Source organism: Ambystoma mexicanum, chromosome 10, assembly GCF_040938575.1.
Source record: "Ambystoma mexicanum isolate Mex_15411 chromosome 10, UKY_AmexF1_1, whole genome shotgun sequence".
NCBI classification, from domain to species: Eukaryota; Metazoa; Chordata; class Amphibia; order Caudata; family Ambystomatidae; genus Ambystoma; species Ambystoma mexicanum.
The window spans coordinates 1,480,140,799-1,480,163,590 of NC_090932.1; the positions used below are offsets into that span (position 1 = coordinate 1,480,140,799).

General features: G+C 45.5%; 1 protein-coding gene across 1 annotated transcript in view; it reads left to right on the forward strand.

The window, feature by feature from the left end:
• TMEM120B (transmembrane protein 120B) overlaps positions 1–22,792 on the forward strand; it is a 267,192-nt gene that overhangs the window by 76,752 nt on the left and 167,648 nt on the right. Inside the window, exon 3 of the mRNA XM_069619587.1 lies at positions 9,982–10,098. Within this exon, the coding sequence (XP_069475688.1) occupies positions 9,982–10,098 (117 nt within the window). The remainder of the gene's footprint in view (positions 1–9,981; positions 10,099–22,792) is intronic.

Consider the following 22,792-nt stretch of genomic DNA (forward strand, 5'->3'; position numbering starts at 1 on the left):
CCAACATATGCAGCAGGAGTAGAATACCCCGCCCAGTGTCCTCATTTGCGTATGTAGTGGCATGGTCTAAGACTTAGATCGCCGTGGCCTAAAAAGACATGTAAAAATGTCCCAGGCACCAATAAGAAAGTGGCCGGCATTAAGAAATGGCAATTTATTACTTTTCATGACTGTGTGAGCATGGGCGTATTTTGGGGTGTTTGCCCCCCCCCAAGTTTCATGGCACACTATTTTGTCCCCAATCATTTGAATGGGGCACCTTTTCGTCAGAGGTCATGTCCCCCCCCCTCCCTGCCCCCCCAAAATTTTCAGCAAAGTTTCTCCACTGCGTGTGAGCCTTGGGAGGCCTTTTTGTAAAAAATGTTGGCAATAGCGTTTTCTTTTTTATTGCACGTGATCAATAACCTAGTTTACAACTACCAGCTGCACAGTGAGTAACTCATTAAACCGCCCCGCTTTGGCCCGCACTACCCTAACCAGACGGATGTGGGAGAATGTCACTATCAGCCAGTGCTGTATTTTTAGAAGACATCACTTTGGACCCTGGGACATGTAGTTTTGCTTTACCATTATGCATACAGCCCCACAAATGCCAGCAGTATGAGAGTGAGGCTTACTATAAAAATATCTAGGTGGTTAAAGAAAATGAGTGATGATGGGTGGTCCAGTGAGATGGAGAGCTGAACAGAAAACACCGGAGAGCCAATTAACTCTCTTTGCCCAAAAAACAGGACGACGTAGTTATGATCTGGCTTTGAAAGTGGTAGTCCATTTTCAAGGTCGTCTCTGGTGGGTGAAGCCTTGAATAATACCCACAAATGTGTCGGGACACTTGTTTAAACCGTGGGGTTGTCCTGCAACCTCATTCTTAACCTGCTGATTTGTGTTCGCCATAAGCAACGTTTTCTTTTACTTTAACCACACCCAGCACAGCTCCTGCAGCTCCCCCCTGAAAGCAGTTGGGTGGTGCAATTCTGCCTCGTGTGGCGTAGTTTCAATGTTAATAGGGGCGGATTTATTTATGCAATGTTTGTCGGATACACTTATCCGGAAAACAAGCTACCTATTGATGTCAACATATAGGTTGGAAATTCAGACTGGCATGAGGCAACTATAGGTCAAAATCTTGTGTGGAAACATATCACAAGATATAAGCAAAGGCCGGTATTACAAAAATATACTAAATTTTATTTTTCTGGTACGTGCTAAAAAAGCAGGGACGTCAACCATTAAAAAAAAAGACAACATATAACAATGAATGAGACACTGTGTTCAAAAGCATACAAATGTATCTGTTGGCATATGTCAAAACTCAAAGCCCATTGCCGACTTGGAGTGATGTTAGTAAAACAAGGTGACTTCCAATCGTAAACATTATAAATGATTTTTCAAGGGAGCCCTCATAGAGGATGTGTCGACAGAGATGACTCTGTTTCCAGCCTTAGATATGTAAACACTCGGGGTAATTCCTGTCAACTGTTGTACCCGGACACCTGATGGTCCGACTAAGGCTTTCGTCAGGACACACAGAGGACACCTGGTGTTGGATGTCGTGTTTTCAGAAGGGCTGCTTTTTGTTTGACAATGTATCTAAACAGAAACACAAAAATATCAAACTATTATCAACCGGCTCAGTGGCTAACTACAATTATAGCATTACCTCATTATTCCTAATATTTCCAAACATTTGCATCAAAGGTATACCATTATCCAATAATCTATATCCGACTTTCTTGCATTTGGATATATCTAGTTTCTCCGTCTAGTATTCATATAATATCTAAGTATGTCTTTCTTTTTTGGACTAACCTATAGTCTCTGAATAATCATATTGCATACACCCTTGTGCATGCTTAAATGCAAAGAGTACGGGGGGTTGGTTTGGTCAATGAATAAACAAGAAAGAATACATTATAATTATGCTTGCTGGATTATACCCCCTAAATGCATAAATACCTTGTCAATTTCTTTGAGAAAAACCCGAAGAGGTTCAAGCGATGTGTATCATCAATACATCTATTACACTCATCCTGGTAAGTATGTGCATCGTAGCCCGACGTGTACGTTTTTAACCGTGTGGCTCTGCATTAAGGGAAACGGAGGACTAGTGAGCATTCGTTTTGCCTTTGACAATTTATGTTCTAAGGTGCATGTGAGCTACGTGTTCGTACCTTCAACTTTCTTGTGGGCCCGCACGGCTCTACTGTCATCGGGTGTATTTTCGTATCGGTGTGTGGGAAATTGTTTGTATAGTGGGCCAAACTTGGAAACCTGCTTTACTGGATGCTAGTCTCTTTCGAGCGCTCTGTTGTAGTTATTTGGAAACATAGCAATGTGTTAGAAAAACGAATAGTGCGCTGAACGTGTCTACCTGCAAAAAAGTGTAGTAATTGTTGAGTGATGGTAGAACACTTACTTCTATGGCAGAGCGGCTACGGCGTGTCGGGATCCGTATGCGAGTACAAATTGTTCATATTGGGTCACATTATCCGCCTAATGTAGCCAACGTGTGAGCACCACATACAATTTATCAATGGCACCATCAAGCATTGACAGCCATAGTACATTTGTAAACCTATATATTCTCATCTGGGGTGGACATAACATTTGTGCTAGTTACCAGTTCATATAATATATATAACTTGCATTCATACACTAGCCGCTACCTTCATCCTTCACCCAATAACTAAGTGTCATGCCTTTTTCCTTCGACTTTATTGTCCAACATTCTGTATTTGTCAACTATAGATGGACACATAAATGTCACAATAATCATTTGACATGGTCACACGAAATTATGTGACTCGGGTCTTATATCTACTTGCCCCAGACAAATATATAACAACATCTATACACAGAAATGAGCCTTTTGATATTTCAAAATGGTCACCATACAAACATAATCGGGTCGTTTAGACATCAGTAGTCGCCGCCTAGCTATGCGATGACGTCACTATGTCACACGTTGGCTACATTAGGCGGATCATGTGACCCAATATGAACAATTTTTACTCGCATACGGATCCCGACACGCCGTAGCTGCTCTGCCATAGAAGTGTTCTACCATCACTCAACAACTACTACCCTTTTTGCAGGTAGACTCGTTCAGCGCACTATTCGTTTTTCGAACACATTGCTATGTTTCCAATTAACTACAACAGAGCGCTCGAAAGAGACTAGCATCCAGTAAAGGAGGTTTCCAAGTTCGACCCGCTATAAAAACAATTTCCCACACGCCGATACGAAAATACACCCGGTGATAGTACAGTCGTGCGGGTCCACAAGAAAGTTGAAGGTACGAACACGTTGCTCACGTGCACCTTAGAACATAAATTGTCAAAGGCAAAACGAATGCTCACTAGTCCTGTTTCCCTTAATGCAGAGCCACAAGGTTAAAAACGTACACGTCGGGCTACGATGCACATACTTACCAGAATGAGTGTAATAGATGTATTGATGACACACATCACTTGAACCTTTTCGGGTTTTTCTCAAAGAAATTGACAAGGTATTTATGCATATAGGGGGTATAATCCAGCAGGCATAATTATAATGTATTCTTTCTTGTTTGTTCATTGACCAAACCAACTGTTGTCTTTGCATTTAAGCATGCACGAGGGTGTATGCAATATGATTATTGAAAGACTATTAGGTTAGTCCAAAAAAGAAAGACATATACTTAGATATTATATGAATACTAGACGGAGAAACTAGATATATCCGAATGCTAGAAAGTGGTATATAGATTATTGGATAATGGTATACCTTTGATGCACATTGAAAAATGTCTCAAATGTTTGGAAATATTAGGAATAATGAGGTAACGCTATAATTGTAATTAGCCACTGAGCCGGTTGATAATAGTTTGATATTTTTGTGTTTCTGTTTAGATACATTGTCAAACAAAAAGCATCTCTTCTGAAAACACGACATCCAACACCAGGTGTCCTCTGTGTGTCCTGACGAAAGCCTTAGTCGGACCATCAGGTGTCCGGGTACAACAGTTGACACAAATTACCCCGAGTGCTTACATATCTAAGGCTGGAAACCGAGTCATCTCTGTCGACACACCCTCTGAGGGCTCCCTTGAAAATCATTTAGAATGTTTACGATTGGAAGTCACCTTGTTTTACTAACCTCACTCTAAGTCGGCAATGGGCTTTATTGAGTTTTGACATATGCCAACAGATATATTTGTATGCTTTTGAACAGTGTCTCTCATTCATTGTTATATGTTGTCACATGTCTTTTTTTTTTTAAAAAAAAATGGACCATTGACGTCCCTGCTTTTTAGCATGTACCAGAAAAATAAAATGTAGTGTATTTTTGTAATACCGGCCTTTGCTTATATCTTGTGATATGTTTCCACACAAGATTTTGACCTATAGTTGCCTCACGCCAGTCTGAATTTCCAACCTATATGTTGACATCAATAGGTAGCTTGTTTTTGGGACTCCCTGTCTTGTCTATGAATTGTAGGCCACATCCCACAAGCCCCTAACAAAAAAAGTGGTCTATTTTTGCTCATAGCATTACCCGGATACAGTTATCAGACAAACCTTGCTTAAGTAAATAAACCGGGTCGTGGATGGCTCAGCTCCACTTTTTGGAGATTGCTGGTGCTTGGCCCCGGTTGGCCCTGGCCCACTTAAAGCACTGACCCTGCTATTGAAAAATTGTGGTCCTATTCGACTTCCACTGCCCAACCCAAAACTATCTTTTCTCACGTCCGACCTGAAATATCTAATGCCTATTATAAAGGGGTGCACACATAATGACATTGTTAACACTAACCCCCCCCCACCGCAATCCATGGGCTATACCATTACGGCCTCCTGCCTATTTTGCTATCTTCTGATGAACTCTGCACCTTGTGTACCTCCTGTAGCCATTTCTTCATCTGATCCTTCGTTACAGCTTCCACAGGCACCTAAAAGCAATCTACAAATCTGCCGTGCAACGTTTTGTGTCCTGGTTTACAGTGCGTGCTCGTCTTAGTTGACTAAGCTAGTTCCTTATTTAAAAAAACGTCAGTACCCCAATCATACCCACTGGGGAGTCTGGTGTGTCATTCTGCCCCTTTTTATTGGTTCACTAGCATCTAGCTACCATTTCCTCCAAAATAACTAAATCACATGAGACTTTACTGACCGTTATGCCAGCCAAGCATTAGTCGACTGTCTGACAGTGACATAGAGGCCACCACGGGCCCCATCAAGTGCAGGCCCAGCATAAACCCTCTGTTGCCTGAGGGAGAAAAATATCTTGCACATCCAGTAGATGGCCCACTCCTGTCTCCACCTGTCGCCCTACAGAAAAATACCATGTCCAAGCATTCTGATAAAGCATCAACTAATGGATGAGTGAAACGACACCAGGGATAGGAGGGGGGGGATTGGCAACCATGTGCAAGTGTCTCAAGACACTAGGAGACGCAACAGATGCCACAAAGATCCCTTATGGGGCATGCTACGTGTTACTCGCCACACCACAAATTCTGCACTCTGTGTTGCATGAAGACAGACAATTGTGCATTCCAGATTGAACTCGCCCTGGACATCACCGCTCCAGGTAAGCACTATGTACTGCTTTGCCTTACGCCACCAGGCTGGATAGAACCTGCACACACTGACCACACAGAGGGCACCACGTCCCGTGCAGCGTCGCCACTAGCACAATCCTTAAGCCCTAAATAACCAGCCACCAAAAGAGATGTGAAGATCACCAAACCTCAGAGAAGCCAGACCCAAACGTCCCAACACATAAGGCGGCACCCTGCCTTATTTACTCGCAAACACGGACAGTGTTCCTCTGCTCTCTGAACCAGCGCATCTCACTCACTGGAGCACATATATTGTCCAGTTGTTGCAGGTAGGACCCTGACCACTCATCTCCAGCTTCCAACACAGATCCAAAATGTGGCGAGTGGGGATGTCGCCCTCCAGGGTGCCGACTAGCAGGCACACTGGACAAAGGTGGAGCATTGCTTTGATGCCCTTCTTCTAAGTCGGTGCCCAAGAACTGGCCGCCTGTAAATATCCAGCTCGGAGTTGCGGTACCCAATAATGGCACTTCCACGCCACTTTGCGTCGGGTCCTCCCCTGCGTCTCTCTGGCTGCTGTCTCCCAACATCGTACTCCCAGCTTTAGCACTTGACCAAAAAGTGTGATTATGACCAAAATACCTCCCTTTGCCTCAGATTGTCGATCTGGGGACCACTTGGCCTCTGTTTCGGGAAAGAAGGGTGATGACTGTATGGTGGCTCTAGGTTAAAACATTTTTTATTTTTTTTACCATACTGTCCGTCTGACTGAGATAGGGGGAAGTGGCATCAGTCCCCTAGCAACATTCCATTGACTGCTATGTGCCTGGCCCTTGAAGAGGTGGAGGTGCTGTTGCAGTATGTTCTATAAACTGGGTGTGTTTGAGAGAACGGGGAATATCGCGCAAATGAGCGAGTGAGGACAATGCGTCTCTCCCAATGGGAGAGATGCCTGAAAGCTGAGCATCCTGTCCGAGGCGAGATGTAAGGGCAGCTTGCACACCACCTGGCGGAAGAGCCGCCTTTACTTGTGCCCATCACTGTTGGGGAAGAGAAGGTTGTCCCTTGCTGCTTAAACTGAAATCGGAAAGCATTGCTTTAGTAAAGTGTCAACCCTCTGAAACCTAGACTAGAGACTCTCGGTAGAGTGTGCCAGGATAGCCTCTGGAGGGAGCGTGGTTCCACGTGGAACCGGGGGAACCTGCGACCGATCCAGACGGGCTGAGACAAGTAGTTAGACACAGTAGGTGAAGCTAGGCCCACAGCCTAGTACATTAAATCCCTGCTCCAGAACCATCCCAAATTGTACCTCCATCAATTGCTGGTAGTTGGAGGCGCAGCCTGCTAAAGTAGCGGAGGCATGCTCGGACCTAGCTCTTCCCTAATATTCCCAGGACCAGCAGAGCAGTCATTCCCCCAGGGATCCGCATATGCCTGTGCTCAGTCTTTGGTAGGAATAATCGCCCACAGAGGTTTACATAATTCCACCGACCAACCTTCATTGATTCCTGGGTGAGTGTCTGCTGCTAAGCGGATGAAGACCACACAGGGATGGAATGTTATTGAGCTCCTCCAGTGGACCTCACAGTGGGGTAGCATAATGATTCCTGGGTGAGTGTCTGCTGCTAAAGTGGATGAAGACCACACAGGGATGGAATGTTATTGAGCTCCTCCAGTGGACCTCACAGTGGGGTAGCCTAATGATTCCTGGGTGAGTGTCTGCTGCTAAGCGGATGAAGACCACACAGGGATGGAATGTTATTGAGCCCCTCCAGTGGAGTAGCCTAATGATTCCTGGGTGAGTGTCTGCTGCTGAGCGGATGAAGACCACACAGGGATGGAATGTTATTGAGCCCCTCCAGTGGAGTAGCCTAATGATTCCTGGGCGAGTGTCTGCTGCTGAGCAGATGAAGACCACACAGGGATGGAATGTTATTGAGCCCCTCCAGTGGAGTAGCCTAATGATTCCTGGGTTAGTGTCTGCTGCTAAGCGGATGAAGACCACACAGGGATGGAATGTTATTGAGCCCCTCCAGTGGAGTAGCCTAATGATTCCTGGGTGAGTGTCTGCTGCTAAGCGGATGAAGACCACACAGGGATGGAATGTTATTGAGCCCCTCCAGTGGAGTAGCCTAATGATTCCTGGGCGAGTGTCTGCTGCTGAGCAGATGAAGACCACACAGGGATGGAATGTTATTGAGCTCCTCCAGTGGAGTAGCCTAATGATTCCTGGGTGAGTGTCTGCTGCTAAGCGGATGAAGACCACACAGGGATGGAATGTTATTAAGCTCCTCCAGTGGACCTCACAGTGGGGTAGCATAATGATTCCTGGGTGAGTGTCTGCTGCTAAAGTGGATGAAGACCACACAGGGATGGAATGTTATTGAGCTCCTCCAGTGGAGTAGCCTAATGATTCCTGGGTGAGTGTCTGCTGCTAAAGTGGATGAAGACCACACAGGGATGGAATGTTATTGAGCTCCTCCAGTGGAGTAGCATAATGATTCCTGGGTGAGTGTCTGCTGCTAAAGTGGATGAAGACCACACAGGGATGGAATGTTATTGAGCTCCTCCAGTGGAGTAGCATAATGATTCCTGGGTGAGTGTCTGCTGCTAAGCGGATGAAGACCACACAGGGATGGAATGTTATTGAGCCCCTCCAGTGGACCTCCCAGTGGAGAAGAGAAGTAGTATAATACAGATCCCTGCAATGAGAAAAGAGATCGCACATTGGAGTCCAATGTAGAAGTGGTGGAATGCAGAATGCAACATTGTGCATAGAGCTGAAAGAGCCAAGTAATGTATATTTTTTTAGAAGTCGGTTGAAATAAACACTTTGTACTCTTACTGGTGTGTGTGCCAGTGCAATTGAGCCGGGTTCTGCTTCACCCGCCAATCAAATGATTCATTGAATGAGAGGTGGGGGGGTGAGGTGGTCGCCAGCATGATGGATGTGCAACACTTGATGTTCTTGCTGCCTGCTAAGCCAAGCAGATGCACTGTGCACATTAATGATTTCCGGGCAGGCTGGGTTAAGGGGCAAGGACATCGCAGAAACTCACGTGGGCATGATGACCCCTGACATTTCTCCCGTGCCAACATTCAGGTATTATACTGAGAACATTGATTCAGAATAGGATTTCGCCAACCCCTTCTAGTTTATTTAATCCACCCACAGCAGGGTACTCCTTTCACCTTGAAGAGGCTGATGTTAAAATGCAGTCACTGTAAAGCTCTGGTCGCTGGATAGGTAACATACAAAAGTGCCATTAGGGTTGGGGCAGAGTCGGTCACATTGCAGGCAAACCACGATACGCCTTCCCCGGGTTTGAGATGCAGTTACTGTGCACGCTTTCGTGTGTACTGCTGCATGAAGACTTTGCTGTTGCACATGTTCTCGGCTTTGCCCCATGGTGCACATACAGGCTGCGGGTTAAACGAATGTAAACCTGCTCAGTAACATGAATGGGGACCACCATTGCTTTCTGAAAGTTGAAATGGATCTGCTACATACAGTCCATTATTTAAAGTACTGTTACATGTAAAGCAGCCTTCGAGCACAGTAGTGCGTATTACATAGCATATGGTTGACTGCTTCATTTATTGTAAGGCCGATCTTTTTTTTTCTTCCTGATTTTGCATTATAGATGGGTTAATCGGTTAGATGTGCTAAACTATACAAACCATGTATAAGCAGAGACATTGGTATGTAAAACCACAACTCCTAACCCTAACCTCCCAGCTGTCCCCCGCGAAGAGGAACAGCCCTGCTGCTGGGTTTAGCATTGCCTGTTTTGTATGCATTCTTTTTTTTGGTTTGTGTTTTTAGAACTCTTTTCTGGTCAATTGAGCTGCAATGGAAAGTTAAAGCCCATTTCCCTTTTTGATCCATTGTTTCACGCTTGCACTTTTTTAAAATGTTGGTGGTTTACACTTTATCGAATCTGCCAGATTGGTCATGTATATTAAAAATAGCCGCGGGCGGTCTGCCCTAATCCACCACACACAGCCCACTTGTCATGGTGGCCACGGTATACTAGTTGCATCTTTTAAGACCTAAGCCAGTTGTACTGTTCAGCTACAAACTCAACAGCAACGGAGGAGACGCGGCTAAATATTCAGAGTAAATGTTGGGCCAGTCCCACAGCCACTGAAGTCGCCAAACAATTGATAATACGCTGGCAGCATCTGCAAGTACACAGTGCCCTGCGCAGCGGCCTGCTCTGTTAAGACGCCAGAGGCTTGGCTGCGCATTCGGGCAGGATCCAAACAAAAGGACCTTGCACCTCACGAAGAGCTTAAGACCTGCCTCTTCACTTCTGCGTAGCTAAGCTACCCCATTTATTTCTTCAATTTTCCTTGAAATGACGGTCATATCAATAATACCAGGAAGAGTTTGAAATGTAAACCTGCTTCTATTGATTTTAATGTTCTCTCCACAGGCACAAACAATCTGCTGCCATTGAAGACGCCGAACTTATCCAGCAAATAAACACTCACATCAAAGAGACGCAGCATGTTTTCTTCGACATGGAAGCCTACTTGCCAAAGAAAAATGGGTACGTTGCATTTGTTAATCGCCTCTAGATCCTGTCATCCTGGTGCGAAGAGTCTTTCTTCAAAATGAGCTCTTCTGTATTTTGCTTGTTGCATTTTCTACATAGTGCCACAAATCAATTGCTGCCTTATTCTGTAGGCAAAACCCAAAACCCGATGGATAAAAAATCACTACAAGGTAAAAAATAAGTGCACCGTTTACAAGGAAATAGTTTTGTTCTATACAAATCCGGCTGGAGCGTCAGTCGCTCCCATAGAAATGAAAACTGAAACTATGCTCAATACGCCCATTACACGTCACTTCTTTTAAAGCAAACACCGCCCAGCATTAGCAAAGCATATCCAATACAACATCCCATGTTCCCTATTGGCTAACACCTAGACAAACCTCAAAGTTCCCTATAGTTCATCACACCATTGGTCAAGCATATCTATTGCTTGATCTAATCTAGTGTCCCAGCGTAACATGGACCTACTCGTCGAGAGCCCTGGCTGTCTCTGGGTCGTCCTGGCACTGCAGGTATGCCTGCCTGGGCGCCGATTGTTCCGTTGAGTCTATAGGGACTATATAACACATTCAACTTGTGTGGGTCTGGGGCCAGGAAGAGGATTCTTTTTTTTGTTGTCTTTACCTGAATCATTCATTCTATCAAAATGGCTTGTCTCCTGTTTTGAACTTTTAATTGCTCGTTATTTCTTTTTCATGCCTTGATGTCCAAATTTAGAGCTAAAACCTGCAAAACCAGTAAACCCCTATCTCCATCTGATCTGTTAGACCCCCTTGCCCAAGAATGGGCGCTTGATGTAAGTTCTGGCATTAAATGCCAGAAGGAAGTGAAGACTGCAGGATAAGAGATAATATCTCTGCAGATGAGGACGATCTTGGTGGCTCTTATGTCCTCTCACTAGGCTCTCCCTCAATCAAAGAGAAAGGGTGTCCCCTTAAGAAGGATTTTACTGAATATTTTAATCAAGGGACTGATCATACAATGCCAGCGTTGCCTGCTGAAGGCATGTCTACATATGGAACAGTTCCTGACCAATTTACATTGGGTAAAACAGATAGTTGCCTTGGAATCCCTGGTGCAAGTTTCTACTGAATTATCTAATGGAGTAGCTAAACAAAAGTGCCAGTTCGAGCCAAGAAGTCTCACACAATGGCTGCCAATAAAAGCTCAGCTAATTGGAGTACTTGAACCTATGTAAAACATTTGAAGATTTCTGTATTTTTTATTTATTTTCTTTGTTTCTTTGTATTGCACTGACTGCCCTCAAGCATCGGGGCACATACATGAAGACAAGGACCAATAATAAAAGGCAAGACAGTAGACGGGACAGGTCAGCACATAGAGAGATTAAGCCAGCAGAGGACTAGGAATCTTATCTGGAATTATTTAAAGAGCATGGTTTTAAGTTTTTTGCGGAAAGAGTTTGTTTCCAGTCTGAGACATGTCGGTAGTTTGTTCCAGAAGGTTGCCGCACGGGTGGGGAAGGCTCTTCCTAGACCTAGTTCGTTTTTAAACTAAGGTTGTTATCAAGCCCTTGGCTTCAGATCTTAATGTTCTGGTCGGGTTGTAAGGTGTAAGTTTGGTCTTTAGGTAGGCGGGTGCTTTTCCATAAAGACATTTATGGGTTTGGCACAGGGACTTGAATTGTACGCGGTCTTCCATTTTCAACCAATGTAGGTTGCGTCTGGCTTCGCTAATGTGATCGCTCCTTGATTTTTGTTTGACTCTTATCGCCTGATTTTGAATCAGTTGGTACTTGTGTAGGCTTTGCTTGCTGGCACCCGCAAGGAGTGCGTTACCATAGTCCAAACGCGATAAAATGGTGGCTCTTGCAATAGTGGCGCAATTCTTTTCATTGAGAAGGGGTCTAATTGCTTTGAGGAGTCTAATATAGTAGTTGCAATTTTTGCTGACATACATAGCTTGAGCATCTGCGTTGAGTGATGCTTCCAGAGTCATGCCAAGTGTTTTAACCTTACCAACTACTTTAATGCAAGATTCCTTGATTTGAAATGCCTTGTAGTCTGTCAATTTAGCACGTGCCTGGGTGGATCCAAATACCATTAACTCGGTCTTATTGCTGTTAAGGCACATCCAGTTGTTCATCCACTCTTCAATATTCTTGTAGAGGGTGTTCAGTGTAATGCTGTCCTTAACATAATCACCGCTCAATTCCATGACTAGCTGGGTGTCGTCAGCATAGTTAGTGAAAAACACTTGGAGTTCTAGTAATTCACACAGGAGGCGTATGTAGATATTAAAGAGCAATGGTGACAGGCTAGCTCCTTGAGGAACTCCACACGAGATGTTATGTTCGGTTGAAAATTTGTCTCCCCAATGGAGACGTGATATTCTATTCTCAAGGAAGGAGGTGAGCCAGCTTATTGCTTCCTTGGAGCAATTTGCAGTTTTGGCTAGTGCTTGTAATAGCTGGTGGTCTAAGAGGTCGAACGCGGCACTTGGGTCTAAAAGCACTAATAGGCCGGTTTTGCCCTTGTCCATGATTTCCAGCATTTTTGTTTGCAAATCTAGCATTGCTGTCTCTGTGCTGTGTACGGCTCTAAAGCCAGATTGTTATGGATGTAGTAACTCGTTTTCATCTACGTATTCCTGTAGTTGAGCTGTAGCGATTTTGTCCATGACTTTGAGGGTGAAGTTGCAATTCGTAATGAGGTTGCCCAGAGCAATTGCCAGTGGTTTAGATTCATTCGAAACCTTCCACCCATCACTTTTGTGGGCAATTCGTAATAGGCCTCAAGCTGTTGGTCTAAATTGGGTTTTTTACAAGTGGGATAATGGTGACTTTTAAAAATATTTTCCGGCACAGTTTTGTCTCGGAAAGATGAATTTACAATTTTAGTAAATAAATTAGAGAATAAGTCAGGGTGTTCAATTATTATTTAGGGGGAAGCTTTTTTTTCCGCGCAAGACGATGGTTTCATAGATGCCAATGTTTTCTTCATGGTATTAATGGATATTTGTTGAAATTGGAATTTTTCTTTCCCCTCGTCAGTCGTCAGTTCGACTGAAGGGTTAGGTTGGGACTTGGTCTCAAGAGCAGATGCAATTCGTTCTCTAGCTTTGGTGATTTTATTAGCGAAAGCTATCGTAGTGTTTTCACATTCTAGTTGGGAAGGATTGAAATTGGGAACCAGAGCCTGAGGTTAGTCAATAGATTTTAATATGTCGAAGAGTTTGCTGGCTGAACTCGAGGATGCTTCAATTTGACTATTGAAGTAGTTCCTTTTGGCTTCATTAATGCTGTACTTATGATTTTTCTAGTGATTTCCAACTGATCTTATTATCGTCTGTTGGATTTTTTTTGCCATTGTGCTTCTCGAAGTTTCTTTTCCTTTTTTAGATTAGTCAGTTCTGGTGTGTACCATTTTTGATGGTTGGAGTTGGGCCTAACTGTTTTTTCACGATTGGGTGCTTTTAGGTTTATTAAACTTAGCAGGATTGTAGATCTGCACTTTCGATATTTTTAAAATTTCTTGAGTGCACTTAGCATCATTAGCAGGTTTTTTGCTAACTGAGGGATCAGTAGATTGAAAACCACTTTGTAAGGGTCAGCCCATATACATGGGGTAGTAGTGACATTGTTTGTTTCAATGTTATTAGAGATAACCCAGTCCAATTGGTGACCATTGGCCAAGCTAGGGTCGTGGTTCAATACATTAAACTGGATTTCTAGAATTTTTTTTCAAGATGGATTGCTTCCTTGTCTTTAGAATCACTGAGCCATCGATTCAAATCTCCAAGGATAATTGTGGATTTATTCTGTCCTATTAGTGAGTTGGCGTGGTGGATGAGTTCATCATTGTCAAGTGAGGGTGGTCTGTAGAAAAGTAGAAAGTTAATAACGTTGTTGTCTGTAGGACGATATTTAAGGTGTAGGGTTTCACAGCCTAAACATATTGAAGTCGTGGGGAACACGGGTATCGAGTCTCGTGATATTATGGCTACCCCACCCCCTTTTCCACTATCTCTGTTGGTATAATGGATTTTATAACCTGTCTCTGACTTGATGTAATGGACAAAGTTGCAGTGCAGTTCCAGCCAGCAAAAGAGGACAAGTCTTGCCAATGGGAGTAGACTGTTGACTAGAACGCTCCGATTACCCTAGCCTATGAAAATCGGAACTCTCTGATAACTCAATGTAACCCAAGTTGCCTGGCCCGCCCTAGCGAAAAACCAATACATAGTGGCTGGAAAGGGTGTTTCTGCTAAGTACACCAGGGATAACCTTTGTCAGACAATCTTTGAGCAGGAGCATATGAAAGCTTTAGTGTATGAACAACCAGTGAAACAGCAAACGCTCTCTCCGATCCATCAACCTGCGGCCCTTGCCACTCCTATCATTGCTGAAAAGCAAGCTCTATCCCCTTTGCCAGGGTTGCAGACCGAAGAATGAGAGGTTGTCCAAGTCTACACAACATCTGTTCAGCGGGGCATTTCTAGCCCTAAATGTTCTTTACCTAGGGATTTGCGCATTGGTATATGCCTCCAATTGCTGATGCCTTCATGAAAAAGACCGTTCTGGATCATCAAAACTTTACCAATGTCGATACAGTAGTGGGCCGTGAACCTAGGCATATCCTGAGGATTACGGTTTTGTCATGGTTACGTCAAAAGACTGGCCCAGAAGTTGTAAGAATGTCAGACCTTGAAAACATTCGAAGGGTCGAGATGGATCAGTGCTTTTGCTCAGGCTGGCAGGGACTGTATATTGGTGGGTTGTGCTTCAGGTAGCCTGCCATACTATCTGTCCAACTGTAATAACTTGGAGAGTCTCATCAGATCTGAAACAGGCTGTTTGTTTTATAATGTTGATGCCTGGTATAATTAACTCTCCTGTTATCTGTTTGTTGCACTCTGAGGCCTAGGGGCGTGTGGCTCATAAGAGATATATATATATATATATATTATTAAATACAACCTCTTACAAAATCACCTAGTTGTGTAGTCAGCAGAAAACTCTGTGATGCGATTAGTACCTTTTTATAGTCGGATAAATTGTGCAATGCTGCACTCACCTTATTGGTTAAAACATATTTGGACCACTTGTGATGTGCATACCCCTGAAAGGACCCAATGGGGGATGGGGGGTGGGGGGGGTGATCTACTGTGAATGAAGTCAACTCTGCCAGGTAATACAATGACTTTCTCATAAGACAGACAATTTGGCACTCCCGAATGCTTCTTCGACCTTGCAGTTGTACTCTTTTGGCATCCCCTTTTGCGACTTCCATCTGAAAACATGTTGCACCCCTTGCAAGCACCCTACTCCATCGCTCTTGGTAACTGGGGGCTTAAAAAAAAACACAGCTGAGGCACCTTTCTTGGGAAGGAATTTCTCAAATTCTGTTCCTTTTTTTGCTCAAACGTCTGTAGTTCAAATAGACCGGTCACTTCTCAGTGGGGCAGCAGTACTCCAAAACCTAGCTCTACATTCTGGCAGTGCCCAAATCCAGGCCCTGTTCTCATAACTTTCGTCCTTCACAGCTGCAGCACTAATATAATCGTCTGAAAACATTCCGTGCCCAGCTTCTGTGCACTATTCGACCATCTACGCTGCATGTCTCCCTTCTTTCCTCAACCTAGGCTGTGTGAGATAGACATAGTTTCAACAGTTACACACAGACACAAGAGATCCAGTTGGTAAACCTTTATTTAAAACATCAGGATGGGAGTAACGCCTAACTTGACGGGACTTCCCCCAGATGATGTGTCTAAGTAAAATGCTGTCTGTGTCACGACCTATACTTGCCCTTACTTTTTAATACTAACAATGTTTTGGAATGTTCAAACTAAATAAGTGTTACAAAATCATATGACAGTGTTTTGCTGGGGCTTCTCGTACAGCTCCCTTCCCCAAGTTCAGGACACACTGGGAGTAAAGTTCCATACGTGGACATTAAGGGAAAAGACAAAGTGCTTCTGAGTTCATGTAAGAGAAGCTTAAACTAGCTGGACATTTGTTATTTGGGCATCTGAGGAAACCAAACAGGAAGATTTTAACGGCTCCCAGTTCTTGTCAGGTTGGGTTTCCAATCTAACCTGACAAGAACTTTCAGGAGCTTCCTACCCGGCTCCCTTCCTCTAGTTTTGCGACACTCTGGGATTTAAAGCTCAACAGGTCTTTCAGGTTGTACTTCCAAAAAACCTATTAATTCACAGTTCTTGTTATAATTAATTTTAATCCACAAAACCTTATTAGCTCCTTGTTCTTGGTTATACCTGCCACCGGTCCTGTTATGCTCTGCTTCACAATCTTCCTGTTTGGTTTCCTCAGATGCCGAAACAACAAATGTCCAGCTAGTTTTAGGCTTCTCTAGCATGAACTCGGAAAGCAGCACTTTGTCTTTTTCCTTAATGTCCACAGTATCCTTTAGACTGGGTTCCCTTGCCCAAGTCTCAGCTGTTAGGTGTAGCTGTTGTACTTATTCAGAGACACTTCTGGGGTTCCCTTCCCCACCTCCATGTTCCTCTTTCAGGCTCCCCCCTGGTCTGGGCAGAGTTGTTGGACCGCACTGTCCACCCATTATAGGCTTGGGGCTTCTAGCTCTGCCCCCTAGTCCGTTTACTCGGCTTGGCTGGGCTTCATTTGCTCTGGCCCTTTTTAAGTTTTTTCTTGTGTACAGCCTTCTGCCAGCTCTCGCTTTGTTTCTCGATTGCAAGCGCCACTTTGCTCACACTTCGTGCCTCACATTGCTCTCCTCGGAGTGACATTTTCCTTCTTTTAGTCCACCGTGACTTTCGATGACGCAATCTTCCTTACGTGACCACTCTTTAACTTTGTATCGCACAGGGCTCTATTTTTGTCTTGCCGCATACAGTACTTTCACTCTCAAGGCCTTGACAATGGGTTTTCCCAGCCCGCACCTTCATTCAGATACTGTTTCTTCTTTCCCAATCTGCATTATCAGATTGTCTCCTAATCGTGGAGGACTGCAATAATGGATTTCCTTTCATTCCATGCTCACTACATAGTATTTTAGCCGTGCACTTCACATTGCGAGTCTTCTGTACTTAAGACTCAACAGCAATGATTTTTCTCGTGCTTCCAGGCTATCTGCTTCAAGAACACTGCCGCTGATGTCAGGGTCTCACCACCTGCTCCTCATACGCCTGGCCACGGCAGGAGAAGGAGCACACCTGCCTTACGTAAGGGAAGATTGTCCCTGTCCGCGGCCATCCCTTTTTAACCACACTGGCTCCCTGGAGATACTGCTCCCTCGCCTATTCACCCTAGAGCTTCTGCTCTGCCATGGGGTAGCATGCCGGCTCGTCTGTCTCCTCTGGGGTGGTTTTATCTCTGCCTCCTTATCTGCTCGCTTCCAGAACGCTAGTTCCTTGAGTCAGGGATCCACTGCTGGACTCCGCCACTCAGCCTCCCTGTTGCTGTGTCTCCCACTACTGCTCTCTGCACTGCTGAATGCCCCACCTTTTCTACACCTGCAGCAGATTTAAAGGCTGCAGGTGTGTGGTCAGTGTAGAGCCTGCCTGACCTTCCATTACCAAATTATCTGGACATACTTGTCCTTTAGCTCTGAGTGAGTTAGATCTTAAAGGGGCAGTGTCTGTTCTTATTCCTTTTAATGGCCTGCAGGGGGAAGTGTAGGTTTTTGCATGGGCTAGGGGGGTCACAATAGCCCACGAAAGCAGAAGAGGCTTAATGGGGGTTGATGTTGGGGGAAAAGGGATACCATGATGTGCTTTTAGATGTTTGGCTTTTGGAATTTAGAGATAAAGGAACTGGTTGTGGTTTAGGAAAGATAATGGGTGTTTTACCCAGTTCCTTTCCCTTATTCCTAGATTGGTTAACTGGAAGGGAGGGCTATCTTATCTCTAAGGTCTCGGATGCCCATACCAGGTTTGACTAAGGACGGCTGTTGGCACAGGGTTGGCTGTATCCCATAAAGGAGGAGGGACGAGGGTAAATATGACTTTCCGTATAGGGAAAATACTGTCTCGCCTGACGGCATCCTGTTCCCACTCCCAAAGGATGCCCTACCCAGGTGATCCTCCCTCGCTGGTCCACCCCCAGGGTTGGGATCCAAGCTCGATTGCCCTTCCCAGGCCTCCTGAGCTAAGGATTTGGGGGTGGGGGTGTAAATGTGGGGACGCCCTTGGGTTTCTCACAGCTGTCTGATCGTTTGCCCCGGTGAAAGATGCATAAACTCTAAATAAACAGAGCAAAAGCTCAAATGGCTGACCTAAATCTCAAACTACCAAAAAGCTGCTGATGCAAAATGGCGGTAATCTGGGTCACGCGGCATGCAGCCCGCTTGTTCCTACAGCACAACCCATAGCCTACTTTACTGCTAAAGATCAACACATTCTAACCTCTCCTTACTACAACCAAATCACCACTTCAATTACTACCACTACTTGCTACAAAGCTATTAAACATGCCCTAGCTCCAACTTCTAAATATATATGTAATGCATTTATTGCCCAGTCTTTCATTGTGTAAGGCTCAGTGATGTTCTCTAAAAATGTGCCAATGCTAACTCGCGGCACGTGTGTAGAACTGCCAAACCAAATGGCAAAATACTGACACCAAGTAGCCAGCTCTCTTTACTAATACAATTTACGCAGTTTAAACCTTTTTTCATGATTGTAGCCTTGCACTTGCAACCCAACAGCACTCTGGAAAAGAATATTCTGCTGGGGCCGCGTGTCTTCCAATATAGGTCCTTTGTTCGATTGCAACCAGATTGCCCAAAATGGAGGGTACTAGTGCTAGTGACATAACAAATGTAAGACGTGTCAAAATGACCTCCTGCATGCCCTTTTATTTATTTAATGTATTTCTTTTATGGCTAAGACATCTGGCAGACGCTTAGTAAATGGTAGTACTTGGTTAAGTTGGTCAACCCGTTCTTACTCTTGTCAAACATTCTGCATCTATCAACCCTTTTTTCTTAAAAATAATATATTTGCTCTAGCTTTGACTTCAGTCTGAAACCGACCAGCAAAACAAGGTCTTTTCAGGTGCTTGAGGTTCCACTTTTGCTCTTTGCTTTAAAGAAATGTGTGTAAAGCTTAAGAGGCTGGTGTTCAAGTGCCAAGGCCTCAACTGCCCTCCTGGGCGGGATCAGACCAGTTTGCGAAACCAATTGCCTGTCTGGTATGGCAGAGCATGCTAAAAGTGTGAGTGTTTTCTGAGTGTTACAGACGGTAGAGCAAGCTCTATTCAATTGTTTTCATTCTTAGAGGGTTGTTCACCTAGTTGGTAGATTTGATCAGTAGAAAGACTCGCTGTTCAGCAGTCGTTTGTACTGCACAAGAAATAATGTCTCGAATTTCGATTAAGGAGCCTAGGGTCAGAGACTAATGTCTTAAAACATTCTCTGTTAAAGTATGGCAGTTATGTCCCTGCAGAGTTCCTTAGCCAGTATTTGTCTCCTGGCACCTGTCTTTGCAATTAGTATGCCCCCAGATTTTGTGCCTGTGATCCTGACTTGGCATTTAATGTCCTGTAATCATGATGCTGACGGTGCTTGAGTTCGTCAATCTTTTGTGGGGACTGCACATACAATCATGGCCCCACAGTGTACTTTACAACCCATCTACATCCAGCAAATGTACTGTGGCACTAAGAGGGTGCACGCACCAGGCAGATCTGTTATGAATAATGGTTGCAAATATTCATGCCTCACATCCCTGCTCAATCAGAATGTAGACCAATACTCTGCCGTTCCAACTGGATCTCTCAGAATTACAGTCCGACTGAAGACATTTATACCACTATCACTTTCGCCTTGAAGGATTTTAGAGCCATGCTAAATTTCTCCATCAGAATTCATGGTAGAATTTCTCGCTAATTGATTAGCAGAGTTTGCTAATGAAAATTCTTTTGATTAGCAAACCGACCCATTTGATTAACAATTTTGTACTAATATTGTTAATGTCATCCAAAGTTATTTGTACCCACGACACAAAATGAGCAACAATACAGCAGTTGCGCATACCGCTGAAATAAGACATTAGAAGAGTCGGGCCTTGCAAATTCTTTAAAATTCAGCTAGACCTGCAGGTCAGGTAACTTAGGTTCCCTATTCAACCTAAGAGAAATGCACTCGACCCATAGCAGTGGAGGACCACAATTTAATTTAAAATGAGATTAGTGTACAATGGTGCTTGTCACTACAAACCCGTTTTGTTTGGTACACTGATGCCACCCAGAGGCAAGCCATGCTGAGTGAAACTTTTGTTTGACATTAACTGCAAACAAAGTAAATGTTACATAAATGTTTCAAACATCTCTTGCAAATGCTACTGGCCTGTCATAAAATGTAAACGACTATGCGAGTGGGCGAAAAGACTTTGCGAGCCACAGCGGAGTGTCTACAAAATGTGAAAGGTTAGCTGCATGAATGGACACAAATAGATATTTTAAAAAGGCTATGGCAAGTAGGAGGGGAAAACCCCAAACTCCTGAGACTCCGATCCGGGCCGGCATTCACATTGGGGGTGGAGAGGGAGGGAAGAATTTGATTGAAATGCTGAGTTGATGTATAACTATTTTCCTTCCTTGGTTTAAAATAAACTTATTTTCGAGGGGATTGGGTCCTCCGACGTATTCCATATCTATGACAGGTAATCACCACAGCTGTGCTGCTTCGGAAACTTTTTCCTGCGTCGATGCGCCGTCTTCGAGGACCTCCCCGACGTCATCCGATGTGATAAGTAGGACGCACGACGCCCGTAGCCTCAGTTGTTCCGTTTTTTCCGCGAACGTGTTGCTTCGTGAATCTCGGTTACGCCTCGACTCTTTGGAGTTCTGTTCTTCTCGGTTTTTCGAACCTGTTCGTTTTTGTGAGAAAAATCCTTCGTGTGAAGATGTCCTCTGCTTCGTCTTCGACCCCGCGTCCGGGCTTCAAGAAGTGCGGGGAGTGTGGGTCCAAGATGTCGGTGACGGACTCGCACGACGCCTGCCTCTGGTGCCTCAGGGAGGCCCACGACACAGGTGACTGTATCGACTGTCAGTCGCTCACGTCCAAAGCCTTACGGGAACGTAAGAAGAAGTTGTCGGTAGGTCGAGTGTCCAAGCCCCGGAAGTTGAAGTCTGTGGGGCTTTCGACGGATGATTCGAGAGGTGACTCTCTGCGTCGTCGTCGGAAATCTCGTGGGTCTCCTTCTAGGAGTCGGTCTCGCCACTCCTCGGCCTCTTCGAGGCATTCTCGGAAGCGCCGACAGCGGTCGTCTTCCAGGTCCTCTTCTGAGGACTCTGCCCGGCACGTCGCTTACCCCACCAGCCGTGCGACGCCGGAGGAATGGGCTTCCTTCGGGAAGAAAATGCTGGCGATTCTTGAGTCGCAGGGTACTAAGCCGTCCGCGCCCCCGAGTGGCGTCGGCCGTGAGAGGTCGAGAGACACCGCTCGCAAGAGTGGTCGGCACGAGTCACGGGAGAGGTCCCGTTCAGACAAGGGGACTCGTTCTCGACGTACCCGTTCCAGGTCCCGGTGCTTGGCGCGTTCGAGACCGTGTGCACCTGTGATGTCTTCGAGGAAGACATCGACGACTGAGGCGTCAAGGGCGTCAACAGGCTTTCTCGAGGCTCCGGCTCCGAGGATGTCGTTGAAGCCATCGACGCTCAGGTCGTCGAAGGACACGCTCGGAGCTCCGGCTTCGAGGACTGTGTTGCCGTCGATGCTGGCGGCGCTGCATCTGACGTTGACGCCGATTTACTCAACGCGATCCTCTCGGCGCCGATGCCTGTTCTCTCGACGCCGGCACCGATTCACTTGACGCCTTTCGAGGCCGGGGTGTCGGAGGTACCCCGTGGCACGGGGGAACCCCCTAGGAAGGCTCTGGTTAAGAGCAAGCACTCTCGGGTGCCTTCTTTTCACCACCTGGAGTATATTTCGGAGGTGGATGAGGATTCTGATGGCCTGGTTCCAGATGAGATGGTCTCGGGCCATAGCCAATTTGATGATTTGAGGCAGTCACTGCATGATGCCAGTGGACTGGACACCTCTCCGGAGGTAGAGTTTTGTAGGCCTGAGCCTGGCTCTCACGCCGATTCCTCGTACCAGCGCCTTATGGCTAGGGTCTCCGAGTACTTGCAATGGTCTGCTCCCCCAGGGGAGTTTGTGCAGGATGATCTCACGGACGTCCTTGATGTTGGTCCCCCAACTGACCCGGTACTGCTGTTTCATATGGCTCTACAGAGGAGGGTGGCGGCGGCTTGGACTGCTCCGGAGAGTCTCCCGGCGGTGGGCAGGTCCTTGTCGCGAAAATACCGTCCAGCCAGTAGCGACCCCTGCTACTTGACCAGGCACCCCACTCCGGAGAGTTTGGTGGTGCAGGCGGCCACGGCCCCGGCAAAGCAGGCGTCGTACCCTACCATCCCTCCTGATAGGGACGACAAACGTTTTGATGGCTGGGCAAAGAAAGTGTTTTCTTCAGGTGGTATGGCGCTTCAGGCGGCCAACTCCATTTGTGCCTTGTCTCGTTTCACACACACTCTGTGGAACTGTGTTGCGTTAGCGGCTGAACATATTCCCTAAGGGGACGAACGGGATGGTTTCCTTGCTATGGTCCAGGATGGTAAGGATGCCCTGTGTGAGTCCGTTCAGTCTGGTTTGGACATGGCTGCATGCGTCAGCAGGTCCATGGCGGCGAGCACCGTGATACGCAGGTTTGCGTGGTTGCGGAAGTCGGGGTTTGCTCCTGA